The following is a 21,130-nucleotide window of genomic DNA, read 5'->3' on the forward strand; positions in this document are numbered from 1 at the left end:
AGCACGTATCTGACACTCGTTATATTGTACACAATCTGCATCGGTCCACCTACTACTTCTCCAGGTCGACCTTCATATACCCCGCCTTGCGTTTCCCCTTGCGATCAACAAGATTGAACAAGTTGCGGCAGCACTGTACGCCGCCGAGGAGGACGAAAGCGAGGACGGGGAGGACGACGAAGACGAGGAGGGCGAGGAGGTAGCGCACGGGGAGGGGGAGGAGGTTGATCGATCCTTTTGCCATTGGGTTGGGGGACGGGGTAAAGGGCGCTGGCGTCGGGGATTCTAGATCGAGATCCTGTAAAGGGGGAAAACGATGTGTATTTTAGAACTAGGAGAAGTTACAGCTCGACGTGGAAAGGCACCTGCTCGCCCTCCTCATCCACATCTAGCGGGAGCTGTGGACAAAAGAGTCAGGGGTTGGCATGTTGAGCGTGGAGAGGAACATGCCTCGCCAGTTTCAGCGATGATGACCGGGTCCTTCGGCTTGTCCTGGTATCCCTTGGGGACATTTTCTGAATATTGTCAGTCTCTCACAAGAGCATATAAAGGCATCATCGCTCACCGATCATACGCACCACCTCCATTCCCTCCAACACCTGTCCAAACACGACCTGCCCACACGATCAGTTTCGCTTCGAATCCCACAAAATAAGGAACCGTACATGGTGGCCATCCAGCCAGCTGGTGACAGCTGTGCAGATAAAGAACTGGGAGCCGTTCGTGTCCTTGCCCGAGTTAGCCATGGAGAGTACGCCGGGGCCGGTATGGCGGAGCCTAAAGTTCTCGTCAGGGAACTTCTTGCCGTAGATGGACTTGCCACCCGTGCCGTCGCCCCTTTCTATAAAACATGATTAACATTTGATAGGGTGGGCAAGGATATGCGAGACCCACCGAAATCACCACCCTGGATCATGAAATCCTTGATGACGCGGTGGAAGGAGGTGCCCTTGTACCCAAATCCGAGCGGGTTGCCGTCGGCGTCGAGCCCGAGGGTAAGCTGGCGGAAGTTCTCTGCCGTCTTGGGCACAGTCTGGGGGTGCCTGATGAGCCCACCATGCTCGTAGATCAAAATGCAAAGTATGTACCTTGCCGTAGAGACCCATCACGACTACCAAAAGTGTCAGATTGGTAAGAGCTTGACAGAGATGTACGTACTCCTGCCCAAGGGTTCGCCCCCATGGGTGATATCGAAGTACACCTACGACCAACGCGTCAAGGCCACCCAAACCAACACACACTGCGGCACTCACCTTGCTAGTGATGGCAGGTGACTTTGCTGCCTCAACTGTCCCGCTCAGAGCGAGCAGAGCGACGAACACAGGAGCTAGATATGAGGACGCACGGGCGAACATGGTGGTTAGTTCTGGGAGATGGTAACCAGGCTTGTTGGGCAGAAAGTTGGGCGACGTGGGACGGACCCTTTGACAACTGCTCCCGTTACCGAGTGCTCTTTTCGCCGATGGATCGGATCACGTTTTGATTGGAGACTTTTGTGAGAGGCGATTAGATGGTTCTGTGTGATAGCTCTGCGCCTGGCCCTGATCTGCTGGAATAATTCATCAGAATAATATATATACCTCTTTATACTGAGGGGATATCAAGATACTAATTGAAGTGTAGGGGATTGTACCACCAGAAAGGGACCGATGAAGAGCGCAGAGAATAGTTCTGCCTCGTTCTTGAGCACGTTTCTGCAACGTAGCTCATCTGAAGTGCCTTCCTTGCGTATTCTTAGTACAAACGTTGTTGCTAACCTGGACGTAAAAATCTGTTAGCGTGTTCATGCTCGGGGCTAGATTCAGATAATTTTTTCAGTGCCGAAATGTGTATTGTAAGCGTGGTAACAAGGCAAGAGATGACCTGTGAATGATGCGTTGACGCGCTCTTCTGCAGAGCCACCATTCTCTGTCAACCCCTCAATCTCTCTCTTCTCTCCCTTACGCTTGCAGGCACACACAAGTACTCTCACCATCACCACCACCATCTCGTCATCATCCTCAAGAGGCACAGCGTCGTCGTCTGATGCCCATCCCCAACATTCCCTCAACATACCCTACCATCCTAACATCATCAACCTCCGCCTCAGCCCCACATACCACATGTCCGCATCACGGCCTCGTCCACCACAGACAGGACACACCCGTCTCCCATCAGGCGATTTCCCTACCCGCATCCCGCTGTCCATTTCCACAGACCGTATTACACCGGAAGACGATCCCTTCAGCCCTCCGATAGTCGGGCTTGGTGTAAGCGTGACACAGGCAGCGCATAGTGCAGTCCAGCTGGTGCAGCCTGGAGAACGGGACGAGGATGATGATGATAGGGATGGGGAGATGACTGGTGGGGAGGATGATGATGACGCTGGGACGATTCGTGAACACCCACGAAGACGGAAAGATGCTGGTTCGGGGCATGCGACGCAGGCAAGCAACGGGTCGCCTCACAAGTGGAAGGGGAAGGCGCGTGCAGTGGAAGTAGATCTAGAGAATGGGGTGGGGATACAGATGGGAACGCTGGACTATACCCAGGTGGACAGCGTCTCCCCGACCGCGTCGTATCCCCCAGTCAGCGATGATACGATGGAGGAGCGAAAGGTCGCTGAGGTGCGTTCCCAATCCCAAAAGCGCATATATCCTCACTCCTTGCTCAGAACCTAAAACGCTGGGAAGAACAGGACCGTCAGCGAAGAAAAGCCGCACGAGACGCGCGTCGCTCTCGTGCCGAGTCGTCAACGGGGGATCCCTCTCTCTCGGCCGGCAGCCTGGCGGAAGTCACACGACGCGCGTCGTACCTCTTACGTGGTGGGAGGAGAAGAGAAGGTGCACCGGAGAGAACCAGCGTACATAGTATGACGAGCGATGCCCCTCTTCGACCTCTATCCATGGGTGTGCTAAGAGCAGGAGAGCCGGCAGACGCAGAAAGAGGGATGCTCCAGGAACCAGCGACACCCAGTACTGCCCGCTCACAAGCGCATACATTCTCCCCTCACACAAGTCCACTCTCTTCCCGTCCCCCACCAGCGCACCTGCACACCCATACCCGCAGCACCTCCAGCGGCAGGTCTCGACCAAAACACTCGCGCACACCGCACGGCAGTAGCGTCTCCTCCGCCTTTGGCGGTATGCGAGAAACGGACGGGGAGGATCCGTTTTCTGCCCGCTCGTCGTCCGAACATGCGAGGGATATGGACCATCCTTTACCTCCCCTTCCTGAATTAGAAGACGTCGCCCTCCAGGATACACGATGGCAGCCTACGCTTACGCGGCAGATGACGGCAAGCGACGGACCGAGCAGCAGTATCGAGAGCGAGCCATCACCCGTCCCCCATAGCCACACGCACCAGCATACAGCGAAACGATGGTGGCTAGACTGGTGTTGCGGGTGTGGGGGCGAGGAGTCGGACGATGATGACCAGGCTGGGAGGACGAACCCTTTTGAGTGAAGCTGCAGCTCATGTCATGCACCGGACTTGGGATTTTTACGTGCATACATTATCCTGCGTGCATACCTATTTCATGTATTCGGATATCGCAACTCTTACTCTGCTATTTGAGAATACAACGGACAGGAAATTGACAGCGGTGCTGGAGAGGAGCGGTGTGTATGCTCTTGAGGGACCGCGCATATATGTACCTTTTGGTGGATGGCGACAGCACCATTGTGCTTCCCTGACACATACTATCCACATTGGTGAATATAAAGCGTATGGTACGGTACAAGATGACTCGTCAAATGAATCCAAAAATATGTAAAGGAAGAACGACACAGCACCTAATTGAAGCACTGGAACAATTTGTAGGAGTCGTGTGTCCCGCGTTAGCTCTGAGCAAGGATACTGAATGATCGCATGACCGTCACGCTCTCCTGAAATTTCGGCCCAAGAACTTGTTCTTGAGCAATTGCGTCTTGAGACTCGTCAGTTGCCTCAGTCTCGCAGCTAGCTCTGCGTGATCGGGCCGGTCTCCTCTTGCGACGAGCACTGAGAGCGCAGTGATCTCTTCTGTCGTTCGGTCGATTTCCTGCTCCATGGTCGCGCGGTCCATATCAGCTATAGCAGCTGGAGCTGGGTGTTGCTGTCGAACTACAATACCGTTACTAGCTGTAATTGGTGCCGGAACGGTGGTTGGCGGGCGTTGTTGCCGAACTACAATCCCGTTACTAGCTGTACTTGGTGCCAGAACGGTGGTTGGACACCTCGTCTCAACGGGCGACCTCTCCTGGACTGATGACCCGGAGGAATTCTGTCTGTTGCTGTTGCTGGTGGGAGTGGAACGGACTCCAGCCTGGCTTAGCAACGTCTCCCTGCTGACCAAGGGCGGTGGTGCCACACGCTGAGGGGCATGTGTACCTGAAGGACCGGCTTGAGCGGACGAAGTTCTCGACCCCGATCCAGCATTAGTGGTTGTGGAGGTGCTAGTAGAGGTTTTCTTGGGAATCTTGGTGTCCGCCAGTGCTGAACTCCGTGGTCGGACATTGCGATCTGTCCTGCGACGCTCCTCGTCACTGGAGTCTTCATGTGCAGCGCTTGCATTTCGCTTTCTGGAGACATCGTTTCTGGAGACGTCGTTGTTCGATGCTACGTCCACTCTTGATTGGTACGATGAAACACTTTTACGGTCAACTTTCCGTGAATGCTCTCGCTTCCACGCTTCAATGAACCGCAACATCTTCTTTACGACTTCAGGTTTCCACCTGTATATGATTCAGTATCTCCGATAAGAAATAAAGAGAAGCTCACGGACATAATGTAACCTTTGGCAGTGGTCCTGCGAACATTGTCCCTCATCTCCCGGATACCCTCAGCCAGATCAGTGTCCCTGACGTGATCCATGCACATGCCAATGAGGACAGCAATCATGACCAGTTCAACAGGGGCAACCTTGCCATAGAATGCGTGTGAGTATTGTTCGGTCTTGACAAGTCGTAGGAAGGTGGCGAGTATGGTGGCCATCTGGATCTGGAACTTATCCGATGGGCCTTGCTCGTCACTCATCGCCTCCTCCAGTTTCTCCGAGCTGATTGGAGGGGGTTCGTGCGTAACGATAGTAGCGTTGACCATGAATGTCATTCGGACGAGGTCTTGAAAGTCCTTCGCGCGCGTGATATCCCATTGAATGTTATCGAGGATATTCGAATCACGATTTTCATTGCTGAAGTATGACAGACGTAGTTGTCGCATGAAGTCGGGCCATGGTCCTTGGAGAGCCTGCCATTTCTCTGTGGAAAGCCGTCAGTAAGATTAAGTTTGCCGGGGACAGACACCACGTACCGGGCGTGCTCAGTGCCATACCAAGCTGCACCCTCTGGAAGATGTCGCGTTCCTCATACGGACTGAGATCTGTGAAACTCACAGTCGTCATCTGCGCACGTTCGAACTCGGACTTCCAGGCATCCGGCTATGATGCTTAGGTCACTAACGACACTTTTAGAAACAGAGATACAAGAACACTTACAAGGATTTGAGCCCCCTTCACACCACGCACACGGTCCCAGTAGTACTTGTGGCCCGTTTTCCTACTGATATCTATGAAAAGCAAGTTAGCATCAAGTGGTTTGCTGCTACTGCAAAGCATACAATGGACCTGGGAGCATAAGCATGTTAGCTCTGTAAGTGTTTCACAAGGAGAGGTACAAACCTCACTATTCATGAACCTAGAAAAACAGTCACATGTGCAATTTAGTCACCATTTCTGAACAATAATAAGCATCACTCACTTCAGGATGCTTGTTAGCCTTTGTTTACCATCAACACATATCTTCACTTCATTCATACCCTTGTCTATTTTGGAGAACACAACAGGAGGGATACTATGCCACCTCAAGTTAGAGAAGTTATATGCATGAAATTGAATTACTTACTAGTAGTTCCTCAAAATACTGTCAATCAATTTGCTCTGGTTCTTCTCAGGCCACACAACATCTAGTGCAAAGTCAATATAAAGACAGCGGGAACAACGCAGAAGTGAGAATCTTTTTTTTTTCACACCAGACTTGCAGCCATTTGTCTGAGAACAATGACATGAACACATAACACATTCCATCCAATGAATCAATCTGAGGAAGGCAAAGGAACTTACCACGTTGATATTCTGCATTTAGATCAATCTATAAACGAATATGAGCTTGGGATGGGTTCAAACATAACATCCGCTTACTTCACCACTCTTCATCTCCTCTTGATTGTCTGTCAGGTTACATAACTTGGGGACAAAGAACACGCTCACCAAAGAGCATCTTGCAGCTCACTTGGACGACCACCGGCTTATTGAGCCGATGCCCTACAAATTCGTTCTTCCCTGCGGAAGGTGCGTCCGCTCTACCTTTACCTTTGCCATTCCCTGCTTTAGAAGGGCTTCTCTGAGGCCTTGGGGCAGGCTTAGGCTTTGATCTGGGCCTCCTCTCCGGCTTCGATTCCTCCCCCTCCTCGAGGTCGGAGCCGGCATCATTCAAAAAGTCCATGTCATCGTCGTCGTCGTCGACATCGGACCAGGACGCATCAGAAAGAGACTCATCATCCGACGAAGCAGGTGGAGTCGTGAAGGAATCATCCGGACGAGCCATTATGACTTGGATGGCTGTCTCACTCGGCGATATTGCGGCTTATCGACGATACGCGTGGCGGAAGCAATATGTCGCAAAGAGCGGCACAAAAAGACAAAGAGAGAATAAAGCAAGAGGGATATGAGTAGGTATCCAAAAAAGAGTGAGCCAGTGGTATGGTAGAATCCACCAGGGGGGATGCAGCAGTTGATGATGGTGTAGCCAATGACAAGGGTGTGAAAAGTTGACTGATGAATCACTCTTTTGTACGTGAGCCCGACGGAGCCAAAACACAAGGGTTGTTTACATAAATCTGTAACCCGAGTCACGTGTAATTCTCTCCTCATCAGTGTGGAGAGTATACAATGATAATACGTTAGATGTATCACGGAGATGGTGATATGGAGTAATGTAACAGTCCATCGTCACGCCGCAGAGGGAGGCGCGCGTCTATTCATCGCACCTCACGCGTCAACGAACTATCGGCTCCTTGCCGTCGCGCCGTCGCAGCTCGTAATCCTCATCAATCTCCAATGCCAGGCCAAACCCAACATTTTCCAGCTCAGCCTTCCGCACCACCTCCCACTCCACTCTGAAGAATACCCAAAGCCACCGCCGCACAATCTCGAGCGCTTCCATAATGAAGACGCCGCTGCCGAATTCAGTGACGTTGTGCAGGTGGCTACTGAGCTTCAGAGACCAGGTGAGCCGGAGGATGAGATTGAGAGTGATGATGGCGTAGTACACGCGCGGATACCGATACAGTAGGTGTGGGCGCAAGCCTGGCGGACGAGGGAGTTTTGAAGTTGAGCCATTGGAGAGGGCGTAGAAGGTCTCAGATCCGCGTGGGTTCGTCGCAGGTGTGGGCAGTGGCGTGCCATCGACTTGGGGATCAGGAGTGCGGTTTGTGTAGGCTCGATGGTGGGAAATCGGATAATCAGAAGCGGATGAAGCATCGTATGGGTCCCCTGTGGGGAGAGAGCGATAGGACTGGGAAGACGTTGCCTGCTGACCCCGCAGTATCGGCCACCATAACGATGGTTCGAGCAATGACAGTCCCCAGTCGTTGGTTACGTCCCACCAAAAGGTATAAATTGAGTTGATGAAGACAAAAAGCAGCCTTCGAGAGTATTAGCCACATACAAGGGTGCAACAGAGTGAGACATACCACAAACGGAACAGGGTATGCTCTCCATGCCAATGCGTCGCCAACACTCGCGCCTCACCCTTCTCAGCAATGAGGTCGCGAATAACAATAGTTTGAGCAGAGGACAGGTATATAACTGGGAATGCGGTGGCATATTTGAGTGCATTGTAAAGTGGTCGCTTCGAGCGACGATCGGAGACAAGGTAGTCGATACAGCATTGACGAAGACGAATAAAGTACGGAATGCTTCGTGAAGAATGGTTTAGCACAACGACTTACGCGGCTGCCGCGTACGTACCTCATCATAGTCGGCACAATGAGCTGCAACATGCCCTTCTGGGCTGGTACAGAGGTGACATATCCCACCCAGAAGATTTGGTGTGCGGAGATGTACAAATCGCCAAACACTTTTGCAAAGGAGGTGAAGATATCGGCAAGGACGATGTCGCAAAAGTAGGTTGGCTGTGAAAAGGAAGGAATGAAACAGCGACGGCATCCTCTGCACCAGTGTCAATCGCGAGGGTCTGGGAGGGGCATGAACAGAACGTACTGAAGGAAAGTCTCCCTGGTGTGCTTCTCGAAGGAATAAGGACTCAGGATACCAAGGAGTATTGCAGCGAGGAGTATAGCGGGGACAGCTCGATAGCGGTTAATCATGTCTTCGTCCCCACCCGTCGCATAGCGGAAAAGGAACCAGCCAGTTCCGACCCAAAGCGCATACACGAGGAATAACCTGTACACACTCGCGGTAAGCGCACGGTCTTGCTCTCGCTTGTTCCCTCCACTGCTCGAAGGGAACCCATCGTTTTGACCTCGGAGTGACGCGCTGTTTTTGACAAGCGCACCGTACGCGTCGACGCCGAGTAATCGGAGAAGGTGTAAGTTCGTCGCCCAGCCAATTATGCCAAGTCCAAGCAAGGTGAGAACGCGGAAAGGGAGTGGAAACGATTTTGAGAACGCTGGAACCCAGAAAAGATGTCGATGGTCGTCAGCAAATATACCAGTCTCTCCTGGCGTATCGATGTCCATGATGGACTAGAAGAAAGAACGAAGGGAGAGAGGGAAGGTTGTGTTTGGGAATGCGGTGGGCAGTGACTTCGGACACGTGGAGTGGCGAAGCGCCCGTCGTACCAAGTCCTTGTCAACGAAGACCCTGGGCAGTCACTGCTTGGGTCTAACAACACACGTTCAAGTTGTCAACTCAAGTAATCAATACGTGCCTATCGACAGCATGTCGGAGAAAGTGGGAGCTTATGGAGGCAAAGCGGTCCGTGCATCTAGAGTTCTTGAGATACCTGCTGACAATCGGACAACAGTCGGACGGATCATTCCGTAAGAAGTGGGATCGTGAAGAATATGCAGAAAAAGCAAAAGTAAAAGACGAGGAGGAGCGTGAACGAATGAAGGAGAATGACGCCCGTATGCGACAAGGTGTGCATCCCGTCTTAGGTGAGGTATCAATAAGGTTACTGATTACGAATGAACAGGCAAGAAACCACGGCGCATAAAGGAGGAACTTCCTAAGCCGACGGAGCTCATGAAAGCGCGCGAGGAGGACCTGGAGCTCGAGAAGAACTTGAATAAGACCATTGTTGTTCACTCCGCTGGGGGTCGAGGGCCGGGTCAACCGGGATTTTATTGTGAAGTGTGTACGAGAAACTTCAAGGACACTGCTGGGTATCTTGATCACATCAATTCTCGCGCACGTGAGTCACAACAGTTGCTTACGAGCGAAGGACAACGCTGATGTGTTTTGTGTGTTCAGATTTGCGTAAATTGGGTCAAACGACTACTGTAGAACGGTCAACGGTCGAACAAGTCAGGGCACGAATAGCTTTGTTGCGCGAAAAGACGAAGGAAGCTGCTGAGGTAAAGGCATACGACTTCGAGAAGCGCCTTCAGCAGATTAGGAACAAAGAATTAGAGGAGCGACAAGCTAAGCGGAGGAAAGTTAAAGAGGAGAAGCAAGCTATCAAGGCGGTGAAACAAGAGCAGGAGCAACAGGCAACAGAGGCAAATCCTGATATGTTGGACATGATGGGGTTTGCTGGGTTTGGAGGCTCAAAACGATAGTTATGGTTGATTTAGGAAATCGATAGGATGCCTTTGAGAGAAGACGATGCATTGTATCTCTACTTGTAGTTCTACATCCCATGCTGTATTACTTTGCAATCTACATTCGGTATTAGGGCTGTCCTTTACCTGCGACGTCCATAAACGCCTATGCCCGTACAAACAATAAAACAAAGATCGTATCCCCAATCTGCTGGGTCTCCTCAACAAACACCGCAGCATTTTTCGGGCGTTTGCTGTCCTCCACTGGCACGCTCCGTATGGCCTTGCTGATCATGTCGGAGTATTCCTGAATAACAGCGACCAGGTCTTCGCCCTCGCCCTCCTCGAAGCGGTAGTAGACCTCGACGTCGTCAGTAGGCTGCAAGCCAGCAGACTTGCGTAATCTTTGGACGCGGTTGATGACTTCACGAGCCATACCCTCCCCTTCAAGTTCGGGGTGATTCCGAATATCCAGGATCACAACCACGTCGTTATCAGTCGCCGTATCATGCCCGCCATCAGCCTCGAGTTCAACGAATCGGGTGATCTGCAAGTCTCCGTGTACAAGGGGTATGCCGGCGACGTCAATTTTTCCCGTCTTGACATACTCCTTGACTTGGTCAGAAGTGAGATTTGGCAAAGCATTTTTAACCTTGACAAGATCTTTCCGCAACTTCTTGCCCAATGTCGCCCAATCAGCTGTGGCGCGGTAGCCGACACCGATGTGATGCTCTTCCTTGGTGAGGATGACCTCGCGCACATTGAGCTCAGACTCGATGTACGGTAAAAGAGACTGGACATCATCGAGATACTCTTGTGAAGGGTGGAAGACGGTTAAGGTCTTGAGCGGACGCTGGAGGCATATTAGTTCCCTAGTCCTTGTCAACGCTGATATACCATACCTTTAATGAGATGTTGTGCTTCTCGCGTAGCCCGCGAGACAATTCGATGATGCTCTGCATACGCTGGACTTGACGCTCGATAACAGGGTCGAGGTATTCCTCATTGACGTCAGGGAATGCAACGAAATGGATAGAGCGAGAATCGTCGTTGCCAAAGTAGTGTTCAGGGATGAACTGCCTGAGTTCTTGATACAGATTCTCGGTGAGGAAGGGAGTGTACGATGACATGGTACGACAGAGGGTGAAGAGCGCTTCGAAAAGGGTATTGAGTGCGAAGACGCAGTCCTCAGTCGAGTCGCCGCCTTTTAAGCGTTGGCGATTGAAGCGGATGTACCAGTTTGTGAGCTCATCAACGAGGTCCAATAACCGGGGGATGATGGTATACAGGCGGTAGGCAGCCATCTCCTCGCGCACAAGCTTGATGAGGGATTGACAACGGGCAAGGATCCAGCGGTCCATGATGTTGGCGGAGCGTTTGGCGTGTGGCTCCCACATGAAATCCACATTCGTCGTCTTCTTGAGCAGCGCGACTTGGGCCAGGAAGAAGCGGAAAGAGTTGACCCAGGGTAGAAGCACCCGTGAAATAACCTCGCGGACACCATCCTCACGGAACCGCAAGTTCTCACCACGGGTAATGGGGGAATTGACGAGGAACATTCTAAACGCCATATATGAGTTTGCTGTCGTAGAAGATTGGGACAACCCCATACCGTAGCGCATCCGCACCGTACTTGTTTACAACCAGATTCGGGTCCGGATAGTTCTTCTTGCTCTTACTCATCTTCTTCCCGTTCTCGGCCAGCACCAAGCCAGTGACAATGAGGTTTTCCCACGGGGCCGTATCGAACAGCTGGGTGGCGAGCACCAGCAGAGTATAAAACCACCCACGCGTCTGATCCAACCCTTCGCAGATAAACTGCGCCGGGAAGGTACTCTCGAACTTCGCCTTGTTCTCGAATGGATAATGGTTCTGGGCATAGGGCATGGAGCCGGACTCGAACCAGCAGTCGAAGACTTCGGGCACGCGATGAAGTACACCTTTGCCCTGTTTTGAAGGGATGGTGATATTATCGATGCTCTCTCGATGCAAGTCAGTGATGTCGTCCTTGCCCGAAAGTTCTTTTAACTGCTGAACAGAAGAGATAGCAACGATTTCTTCGTAGTCCTCTGATGCCCAGAGCGGGATGGGAGTGCCCCAATAACGATTCCGAGAGACGTTCCAATCACGAGCGTTGGCGAGCCAGTTGCCGAACCGCATTTCACCGACATGAGCGGGCACCCAACGAGTCTTGGCATTGTTCTTGACAAGCCTGTCGACGATAGGCTGGACTCGCACAAACCACGCCGGGATCGCTCGCTGGATGAGCGGCGTGCCTGAGCGCCAACAATGTGGGTACGAGTGAACGAGGGTGGACTGGACGACAAGCTTGCCGCGCTGCTTGAGGACTCGCTGGATCACCTTGTCCGCATCCTTGACATACATGCCCTTGAAGTCCGACACCTCCTCTGTGAAGCATCCAACGTCGTCCAACGGGCAAGGTGGCATTTCCTCTGGCCGCAAGATACCATTCTCCAGAGCAATACGATGATCATCTTCACCAAACGCTGGAGCCTGGTGGACGATACCCGTACCGTCCTCAGCCGTGACGTACGTATCGTTGAGCACGCGGAAAGCGCGGTCCTCAAACTGTTCCGTGAAGTAGTCGAATAGCGGGACATAACGCCAACCCTTCATGTCGCGTCCCTTAAACTGACCAAGCTTCTTGAACTTGGCTTTCTTCGGGTCCTTGTACAGCGTCTTGAGCAGCGTCTCGCAGAGGATGAAGTTCTCTCCTTGCTCCTCATCGTGGATCTTGATATAGTTAAAGTCAGGATGCACACAGATGGCAAGGTTGGAGGGAAGGGTCCAGGGTGTAGTTGTCCAAGCCAGCAAGGAGGTCGAAGGATCATCAACTAACGTGAAGGCGACCGTCACTGTTACACCATTAGGGTCGACTTCCATGACTGGAAATGAACACAACGCACCTGCAGGATCACTGACATCCCGATAGTCCTGGCCAGCCTCGAAATTCGACAACGGCGTGGTGCAGCCAGTGGAATAAGGCATGACTCTCAGACCACGATAGACCATTCCCTTCTCATACAACTGTCCAAACACCCACCAGATGCTCTCCATAAACGTAGGGTAGAGCGTCTTATAATCGTTATCAAAGTCGATCCAGCGTCCAATGCGCTCCACCATCGTCCGCCACTCACTCGCGTACCGCATCACGATCGCTCGGCACTCGGCATTGTACTTGTCGATCCCCATTGCCATTACGTCGTCCTTCGAGCGGATATTGAGCTTCTTGTCAATCTCGTGCTCCACGGGAAGACCGTGCGTATCCCACCCAAAGCGCCGCTCAACATGAAATCCGGATGAAGAGGCATGTCGGGTGATGATGTCCTGCCAGCAGACTCGTCAACCTCTGCCTCGGCGTACCACTAAGCAAGCGCACCTTGATAGTCCCAGCCAAGATATGTCCATAATGCGGCAAACCAGTAGCAAACGGCGGCCCATCATAGAACGAGAATTCGGGCCTCCCCTCGGATAGCTTCACAGATGTGCGAAAAGCGTCGATCTCGCGCCAGTATTGGAGTACCTTTTCCTCCTCTGTCGCAAAGTCGAATTTTGCCGTAACTTCACACCCCACACATTTAGCGCTCGCTGGATACAGCAGACGCAATAAAGCTCACCATCATGTGCTGGGAAAGGCATTTCTGCTACAGGCTATCCCGCAGTATGCGTGCGATCTAGCTGTTGTAGATGAAGGTTGAAGTGAAAGTACGGTTGTCTGACTCGACCGAGGCGTTGTCAGAAGTGGGGAACTCTTCTGGTCCCTGGTCAGCGGTTGACGCGCGACTTTTTCGTCCGTCTCGGAGCCGAACAACGGTTATTCCGGGGTAGTTGAACATGAAGAAAAAGATCGTGAAGGGTATCATCATTATGCGTGAACATAGATACAATGGCCGCCTCTCTCCCGAATGCCTCATTCTCTCCTCCCCGTCTCCTCCGCCCAAGCGTTATACACTGGCTGCTCCTCCGCTACTGGCCTCACGGGAACATCCACAACCGGAGCATCCCCGCTCCTAGCCGTACGGATACTAAACGCTCTCGTGCTCCTACCATCCCCATCCTCTTCTTCTTCAGGGGCCATCAGTCCCTTTCCCTCCCCAGCTCCATTCGGCCGTTTCGCACTAGATCGGGCTGTGAACGTATCTTCCTCTTCATCCGATACGCTCCCAAGTTCCCACATGACCTCCCCTTGCTGTGGTCTTCCATCCTGGTCCAGCTCTCCAGAGCGTAGCGCGACAGACTCTTCTCCGCTCCTTGCTGCGCTCCTAATCCTATCCCTCTGTCTCTCCCGTTCTGTTGCCGGGATCCCGCGCGGCGCCGTGCGTGCCTTGTCCGGCTTCTTGGTGCTCAGTAGGATGACGCCAGCGACAAGCACCCCAATAGAGAGGAAGATCGCTACCAGCACCCACATCTGGAAATATGGTGTTTCGTGGAAGAACATGAGGGAATCTAGGAAACCTGAGCTTGTGTAGATTCCGTAGAATACCGGGACGACGAGTGTTGAGTCCCAGGCTTCGAGCCCGCGGTTTAGGCAGACGATTTGGGTCACGGCGGTGAGGATGAGCAGGAGGAGGGTGAAAAGAGACGCTGGGGAGAGGAAGGACCCTCTTGTAGCGAGTAGATTTACACTGCCCAGGAATACCAATCAGAAATAAAAGAGCTGGTTGGAGAAAGGACATACGTTGCTTTGGCAAAAACTAGACAGCCTCCTGCAAGCGCTCCGCCACAGCAAGACCAGCCCATCGCCAGTACCCAGTTCAAAAACTTGTCATCGCTCGCATCAGCCACTCTGTCCACCTTCCGCTGCAAGTTCCGCCAAATCCCACTCAGCGTCCTTATCACCCCGCCTACATAGCGCATCGGACCGCGCTCAAACCATGCCAAGAGTTTCGTGGAATGCGCGGGCGTAGGCAGCTCTAGATCTTCCTTAGCCTGAAGAGCGCTCTGGAGCATCGATGACCAGCAGTAGGTGAAGAGTGTGCCAAGCCCCATGAGGAGGAAGTAGCCCCACCAGGTTGCGCGGGACCAGTAGTACTTGAGTAACGGGAGGTCGACACTGTCGGACAGTTCGGGAGAGTGGATCGAGCCGAATACGACGATGCCGATCACACCGATTATGACGGTGACTGTTCCCTGTATTTCGATAAGCTGGTGTATAACGCGGGGGAAAGCAGAGAGCGCACTCGTATATCAGTCTTTGTCACCGGCGTACCGACAAGCCAACTCGCAAACAAAAAGTTGAAGATCAAGCTCGTCGCACCCAGCGGGGCGACGTACTCTGCTCTGAGGTACCGGAGCGCAAGTGTACTGCCAAGAAGCTGGGAAAGGATGTATAATGACATCCCGAGCGCCCAGAGCGGACGGAGACATGAGGATCGTCGAGCATGTTTTGGGGTGGATGCTGTTCGGACCTGGATGCGGTGAACGGGAATGTGCGCAGTGAGGAGAAAAGACATACATGATCTAGTTTTGTGATGTTCAGTCCAGCAGCGTTCATTGCACTCGCACCGAGGATGATGAGTGCGCCGATGAGAAACGACACTGCGGGGTTGAGCCCGTTCCCTACCGACACTGGGATCCCCGAGTCTGGGAGTGGAGATGCGCTCGGTGATGGCGAGAAAGTTGAGGTGGTTGTTGGGTCCATTGGTTGTTGTCCTCTTCTGGGACTATGTAGCCAGCTATAAGGTCATATGTGGTGTAAGAATGAGAGATGGTGATGGTGGTGGTAAGAAGGAGAAGTGCAGTGTGACCTGAACTGAACTGCGGCGGTGTGAGCGCCAAAGGGCTGACGATGATCATGTATATTACGTAATTGATGACATATCCCACGTGGGGCGCTTACACCACCTGAGACGCGAAAGAGGGCGGCGATCAACACGGAATTTTCGTCTCTTCTCCTCGACAAGGATGCCACCTGCCAGTCCTTCATCACCCAGCAGCAGCCCTTCTCTCCCTTTACCATTTATCCTCCTACCGCATCAACTCCAGAGACAACTTGACGACGCTTACCTGCTGCACCAGCTCTCCCTCCGCCCGGCTACCATCCTCCCACCAGGGAAATCGGTATTATCTTTGTATACACAAACGCGCAAGCGCGCTCGGGAAGCAGGAGATGGCACCCAGGAGGCTCTGGGAGTAGAAGGGGGGAACCTACCGAGCACGGCAGAGATCGAGCGGCACGTGCGTGCTCAGCTCGAGACTGCATTCTGGGAAGATGTACGTCTCGTCTGTCTTTGTGGCCCTTACTAACCCCTCAAAAGGCCCTGGAAAAACTTTCCTCTCCCTCCGCGTCTGTCCAACTCTCCCGTCTTCAGCAACTCTACATCGATCTGGCTGAAGCGCTTGCCCCCCTTCTACCTCCGGAGGACCCCCTTCTTATCCAGCTTAGGGAACCGATGTCCCCCACGAGCTCACCAGTCGAAAGCGCGCTGTTCCACCTCTCTCCGCTCCTTCATCATCTGTTGAAGATCTGCGCCCCGGTGAGGGACGGAGAAGTCCAAGCGCTTCTAGAAAGGATCACCCCTCCTCCTCCTGCTCGGAGCCCGGACCTACCCCAAATCGCGCTCGATACGTTTCGCGGGATCCTTGATCTGAGCAGGGAGATGCGGTCCGACCTGCGAGACGCGCATATTTCCCTCTTGGGGGAGAAACAGCTGCGCCTGCTTATTAGGCGCGAAGCGGGAGAAGAGGAACGCGCGGTCGTGAGGCGGTTTTATGAGGGTGTGCAGTTGGACGACGCTTGGGAGGAGTGGGTTGGTACTGACGGCGAAGGAGAAAGGAGATGGGTCGCGAAGATCATACATTGTTTGGGGAGCAATAGGCCTGTGCAGCCGAGCATTCCTACGCGGTTCGACTCCCCCCGGCCTGACGGCCCCACCTCGGGGGCAAAGGACACAGGAGAGGGGGAGGAAAGTAGGAATTATCTTCCTCCCCAGCTGCTGCTTGAGAGCCCCGCGCTCCTACTTGCTCAGAACACGATCCAGGCCCTCACGATCACCGCCTGTCTCGCGACGCTCGTACAGCCCACGCCACGTGTCGCGTCTCCCAGCTCCGCCCTGGGAACGGAAGACCAGCTTCGGTTCACGGCGCGCATATGGACGCTCCTCTCGGGGGAGATTGACGCTTCGATCCCTTCTTGCTCGCAGCAGGAGGGAACGAAACTGGTCCATTTGGAGGAAGAAGTCGTCAGCGCATGGTGCGGGCAGAGGAAGAAGAGGAAGGCTCAACATACCCCTAAAGCGTCGTTGGACGCTGTACCTGCGGAACCTGTGATCAAACCTGTCGATACCCAAGCGGCGCAGGAAGAAGACCCAGATATAGAAGCAGAACGACAACTGCGCAAGTCTGTATCACGCTTGCTACGTACCGAAGATCCAGTGTTCGCCCTCCTCCGCCGGCGGCTGGTCGACGCTCTCGCTGCGCATTTCTCGCGACCTCCTGTCCCGGAGGGCGAGCGCGCCAAGGAGGGGCAGAGCACACCCAGGCGCTTACGGGCTGGCCGAGGGCTGCCCGGAGCGTTGAAAGTAACCGAACTGGAGGAGGAAGAGGTGAAATCCCGCTGGGATGGTAGAGTGAAGGGGTTTGAGGATGAGGTGCTAAGGCGGGAGGTGGAGAAGTTGGCTCGGGAGCTGGGGGATGTTGTTGGTTGGGTTGAGGAGGTTTGGGGGGTTGGAAGGTAATGCGCTTACTGGGTACGTTGAAAGAGATGTTTGTGCTAGAGACCGTATGAGTAAATTCATGTAGATTAGATCGTTGTTGTAAAGTATGGATGAAGAGAATAACCAGTGTCGGATTTATGTCCGAAGTAATAAAGAAGAATGATCGTATAATAGTTGACGGAGAAAGAAGACGTATTCCGTGACAAAATATAAATTATGGAGATTATCTCATCTTATCAACCCATCACTGAATTGGTGCCGCTAGAGTCATTTCCGGCCGAGGATCTCCTTCAACCCGCACATTCCGCCATCCGCCCCTGGCATCCCCATCCCTCTCCCTCTCCTCCTCCTCCTCTTCCTCCTCGACGTCGACGACGACGACGAGCATGTCCTCCCTCTGTACAAGACTACGTCTACCAACAGAGCTCGACATGTCCGCCCCATTAACAATACGACGTCTCTATCACCCAGGGATCCCACCAATAGCGGCTGCAAATAGAACTCGGCCCTTGCGCGCCGCGGCGACTAGGACAACGGCTTCGTGCAGCACCACACGGGCACACTGCGGGTTGTCGGTGCCACGTTCGTGTTCTGCTACTCCTTCCACGCTGTCGTATTCTTTTCCTGGGTCGGCGCTTACTGTCAGAACGTATTCGACTGGACACGTCAACAGATTCAATCGAATACACCAACGACACGTCTGCTTACCTCTTGCCTGCTCCTCTTGCTCCTTCACGCCCTCTATCTCCCTTGTACATCTTCTGGGCAACCAAGCACTCCAACGAAGAGGTATAATCGTTCTTCGGAACAGACGACAACCAACCCTTGACTCACAGAACGACGGCGTCCGCCGAATCCCACTCTCCACGTCGTCTAATTGCGCTTGCCCGACTCCTAACCCTCCATCCCCAACCACCTCCGAATCCTCCCTTGCTACAGTCCCAAAAATGCCTTCGAAGAACGGGCACAGTAATCACGCGCACGAACACGAGCATCCAGAAAAGGCTGGGGTAGTTCCTGCTGCTGCGGCTGCGCATAATCATGAGCATGAGCATGACCATACCCATGGAGGACTATTCCACTCGCATGAGCATGCTGGTGATCGGGAGGGCATGGAGCTTCTCATCAAGGCGCTGCAAGGCAAGGGTACGTCTTTCATAATGTTCTGTTGTGTCATTCGATACTGATATTTGCATCAGGTGGGAGAGGAGCCAATGTTACGCTCCTGGGTGCGCTATCCAATGTCGGCCTTACGATTGGGAAAGGTGTAGCAGGATGGACGCTCAATTCCGCAGCTCTAGTCGCAGATGCTGGTCATTCTGCAGGAGGTAGGCTTCTTCCATTGATTCCAACCAGGCTTGCTGACCCGCTGTCTAGATCTGTTGGGGGACTTTGTCGTTCTCGCAACGTGGACGACCTCCCGAAAAACACCGACAGCCGACTACCCTTACGGATACGGCAAGTACGAGTCGCTGGGCACAGTCGTGATCTCCCTGCTTCTTGTGGGAGCTGCCTACTTCCTAGGCCAGCACTCGCTCATGCTCACTATGGCTGCCCTCGAGCCGCTCATGGCCACAGCCACGGCCCCCGCAGTGGTAGACGTGCTCGAGCCGCTTGCGCAATCTGCGAAAGCCGCGATAGAAGCGGACACCGAGTCCCTCACACTCGACCCGAACGCTGCCTGGTTCGCGCTCATCTCCCTCGGAGTGAAGGAATGGATGTACAGGTTAACGAAGAAGGTTGCTGACGAGGAGGGGTCGACCGTACTAGCAGCAAACGCCTACCACCACCGGTCAGACGCATGGACTTCTGGTGTCGCCCTCGTTGCTATCCTCGCTACCTGGGCAGGTGTGCCAGCTATGGATCCGTTAGGCGGGCTGTTGGTCAGTGCTGCTATCGGCTGGCAGGGGTGCAAGTGGGGTTGGAGAGGCCTCATGGACCTGCTTGATGCTGGTGTCTCTGCACCGGAACGTGCCGCGCTCGCGGGTCTGCTCACCCCCCTCCCCGCAGCGAGGGGTACGCCAACCCAGGAACTGCTCGCAATACGTAACGTGCGCGCGGTGAAGAGCGGTTCGCAGCTGTTTGTTGACCTCACTGCTGACGTCCCGGGAGGGATGACGATGCGAGAAGCGCACGAAGTCGAACGGTGTATTCGGGAGACGCTGATGCACGACAGGAAGGAGATCAAGGAAGTCAGAGTGCACCTACATGTGGAGCCTCATGAGGCAGCAAAGGAAAAAGCAGAGGAGAAGGGAAATGGACATCCGTGTTGAGTTGGGGAAGAGGCGAGTGGGATCTGATTTAGACATAACGTATTCACGCAATGGTGTAATTTAGTGGATGTGCAGTATGCGACTATGGAGTTGGGCTTCCGGCCGACAACTCTACCAGAATCTGGCTTGTTCTGCTTCGCTACGTCCCAGTGGCTGCAGCAAAACCCCGGTCTTCACGCTGGAGGACAACTCGAACATTGCAAGTGCTCGCAGTCGAAATTGTGACGGAAATACGTACAGAGTGGCATTCTTCCAACATCTTCTGAAGGCGGGGCAGGCCTGTGACTGGGTCAGTCCAAAAGAAGCGTTTTTTTCCTTTATCGTGTAGCTCACCTTTTCAGGTATGTTCACATTTGTAAACCTGTCGCTGTAAGCTGATCAGACAGTAGAATGGGCACCGCTCAACAAGCACGATCCACCTGCATGTCTCTGGCTTAGAAGGTCTGGATGAGGTTGACAACTTCGACAACGCGAGGTTAGATCTATGCGGTAGCCTTGATATCGATATCCCTCAGCATAGCACGTAAACGCCTCTTTGTGTTTCGATACCGCATGGTTCCGTTCGTCGATGAAAGAGTCACTTTCCTCCCTGGAAACATGGTCCTCAAATGCACAACCACTCGCGAGCGTGATGCCTTGGTCCTGGCAGGAATTGTGCCCGACCTCCACGTGCCACGATTACTCGACGCAGTTGACATTTCAAAAACTTATTCAGCTTGCTTCAATCGCGGCAACTGCCTCGAGCCCGATTACGTTTTCGTTGTCATTACTCGACTACCCGGCAGGCCCCACACTCATCGTCAGGTCGGAAACTTCTCCAAGGAACAAAGTATTCGTCTGGCTGAACAATTATCGAATACACTCGGCCGTTTACCTGAACGGCAGTCGCCATCTGGCGCGGTTTGTGGCATTGGGGGCCAACCAGGTCTTTCATACCAGCTATCCCTCAACACGTTTGGCCCATTCACCGAGGTGGCATCTTTCAATACCTGGCTGAGCATCCGCGCTGAGAAGATTGGAAACGTTGATGGCTACTCTCTGCCCCGAAGCGATGATGTTCCGATGGTATTCTCTCATGGAGATTTTACCCCGCACAATATATTGGTAGACGAAGCGAGCAATATGACAGGCCTGATTATCTTTGAGTGTGCCCCCACCCTGGGATGCAGTCTTTGTAAGCTCTGCCATATTTCACTTCGTTGCATTCTTTTACGGCGCTTAGCAGGCACTGCGCTTTGATATTCACCGAGGTGAGGTCTAGGAATACGTTATCCGCACTGTTTTTGAGGATATTGCAAATTTGAATGGGTTAAGTGACGAGCAGGAGTGGTACTGTGCTTGGGGGGGAATACATTACTGAGTCGCCGATCAAAAGTCTGCATTCGTTCCGCCGGTGTGCATATCCAGGAATTCTTGTCAGAGTCAAATATTCTTGT

General features: G+C 53.2%; 9 protein-coding genes across 9 annotated transcripts; 4 read left to right on the forward strand and 5 right to left on the reverse strand.

Moving 5' to 3' along the window:
- Positions 1 to 341: 341 nt before the first annotated feature.
- On the reverse strand, positions 342 to 1,355 carry DACRYDRAFT_87366 (uncharacterized protein; the record flags this gene model as incomplete). Its single annotated transcript, XM_040776803.1, has 8 exons — positions 342 to 388; positions 447 to 515; positions 566 to 614; positions 666 to 841; positions 895 to 1,033; positions 1,089 to 1,111; positions 1,159 to 1,201; positions 1,254 to 1,355. The coding sequence occupies 8 exons, from the start codon at positions 1,353 to 1,355 to the stop codon at positions 342 to 344; spliced, it is 648 nt and encodes a 215-aa protein (XP_040630952.1).
- Positions 1,356 to 1,962: 607 nt separating this feature from the next.
- On the forward strand, positions 1,963 to 3,555 carry DACRYDRAFT_114478 (uncharacterized protein). Its single transcript, XM_040769827.1, has 2 exons — positions 1,963 to 2,606; positions 2,654 to 3,555. Exons 1-2 carry the CDS (start codon positions 2,103 to 2,105, stop codon positions 3,443 to 3,445), a joined length of 1,296 nt encoding a protein of 431 aa, XP_040630953.1. The 5' UTR covers positions 1,963 to 2,102; the 3' UTR covers positions 3,446 to 3,555.
- A 205-nt stretch (positions 3,556 to 3,760) lies between these two features.
- Positions 3,761 to 6,731, reverse strand: DACRYDRAFT_20725 (uncharacterized protein). The gene is made up of 11 exons (XM_040772053.1): positions 6,228 to 6,731; positions 6,159 to 6,178; positions 6,081 to 6,108; positions 5,863 to 5,923; positions 5,719 to 5,811; positions 5,640 to 5,655; positions 5,579 to 5,585; positions 5,457 to 5,527; positions 5,273 to 5,399; positions 4,746 to 5,220; positions 3,761 to 4,695 (listed from the first exon to the last, which is right to left on the reverse strand). The coding sequence occupies exons 1-11, from the start codon at positions 6,562 to 6,564 to the stop codon at positions 3,858 to 3,860; spliced, it is 2,073 nt and encodes a 690-aa protein (XP_040630954.1). The 5' UTR covers positions 6,565 to 6,731; the 3' UTR covers positions 3,761 to 3,857.
- Positions 6,732 to 6,844: 113 nt separating this feature from the next.
- DACRYDRAFT_20727 (EXS-domain-containing protein) lies at positions 6,845 to 8,798 on the reverse strand. Its single transcript, XM_040772054.1, has 4 exons — positions 8,241 to 8,798; positions 7,989 to 8,189; positions 7,712 to 7,936; positions 6,845 to 7,663 (listed from the first exon to the last, which is right to left on the reverse strand). Exons 1-4 carry the CDS (start codon positions 8,717 to 8,719, stop codon positions 7,015 to 7,017), a joined length of 1,554 nt encoding a protein of 517 aa, XP_040630955.1. The 5' UTR covers positions 8,720 to 8,798; the 3' UTR covers positions 6,845 to 7,014.
- A 145-nt stretch (positions 8,799 to 8,943) lies between these two features.
- DACRYDRAFT_48200 (uncharacterized protein) lies at positions 8,944 to 9,763 on the forward strand (the record flags this gene model as incomplete). The annotated part of the gene is made up of 3 exons (XM_040774812.1): positions 8,944 to 9,121; positions 9,178 to 9,396; positions 9,456 to 9,763. 3 exons carry the CDS (start codon positions 8,944 to 8,946, stop codon positions 9,761 to 9,763), a joined length of 705 nt encoding a protein of 234 aa, XP_040630956.1.
- Positions 9,764 to 9,881: 118 nt separating this feature from the next.
- DACRYDRAFT_20729 (uncharacterized protein) lies at positions 9,882 to 13,481 on the reverse strand. Its single transcript, XM_040772055.1, has 6 exons — positions 13,384 to 13,481; positions 13,146 to 13,327; positions 12,673 to 13,093; positions 11,358 to 12,621; positions 10,648 to 11,305; positions 9,882 to 10,598 (listed from the first exon to the last, which is right to left on the reverse strand). Exons 1-6 carry the CDS (start codon positions 13,403 to 13,405, stop codon positions 9,912 to 9,914), a joined length of 3,234 nt encoding a protein of 1,077 aa, XP_040630957.1. The 5' UTR covers positions 13,406 to 13,481; the 3' UTR covers positions 9,882 to 9,911.
- A 195-nt stretch (positions 13,482 to 13,676) lies between these two features.
- DACRYDRAFT_105129 (uncharacterized protein) lies at positions 13,677 to 15,407 on the reverse strand (the record flags this gene model as incomplete). Its single annotated transcript, XM_040768044.1, has 4 exons — positions 13,677 to 14,391; positions 14,445 to 14,896; positions 14,947 to 15,174; positions 15,222 to 15,407. The coding sequence occupies 4 exons, from the start codon at positions 15,405 to 15,407 to the stop codon at positions 13,677 to 13,679; spliced, it is 1,581 nt and encodes a 526-aa protein (XP_040630958.1).
- A 263-nt stretch (positions 15,408 to 15,670) lies between these two features.
- On the forward strand, positions 15,671 to 17,442 carry DACRYDRAFT_14265 (uncharacterized protein; the record flags this gene model as incomplete). The annotated part of the gene is made up of 2 exons (XM_040771026.1): positions 15,671 to 15,943; positions 16,024 to 17,442. The coding sequence occupies 2 exons, from the start codon at positions 15,671 to 15,673 to the stop codon at positions 17,440 to 17,442; spliced, it is 1,692 nt and encodes a 563-aa protein (XP_040630959.1).
- Positions 17,443 to 17,789: 347 nt separating this feature from the next.
- Positions 17,790 to 19,747, forward strand: DACRYDRAFT_20730 (uncharacterized protein). Its single transcript, XM_040772056.1, has 3 exons — positions 17,790 to 18,567; positions 18,621 to 18,749; positions 18,799 to 19,747. Exons 1-3 carry the CDS (start codon positions 18,369 to 18,371, stop codon positions 19,692 to 19,694), a joined length of 1,224 nt encoding a protein of 407 aa, XP_040630960.1. The 5' UTR covers positions 17,790 to 18,368; the 3' UTR covers positions 19,695 to 19,747.
- Positions 19,748 to 21,130: the final 1,383 nt, after the last annotated feature.

This window comes from Dacryopinax primogenitus (genome assembly GCF_000292625.1).
Source record: "Dacryopinax primogenitus strain DJM-731 SS1 chromosome Unknown DACRYscaffold_4, whole genome shotgun sequence".
Taxonomy (NCBI): Eukaryota; Fungi; Basidiomycota; class Dacrymycetes; order Dacrymycetales; family Dacrymycetaceae; genus Dacryopinax; species Dacryopinax primogenitus.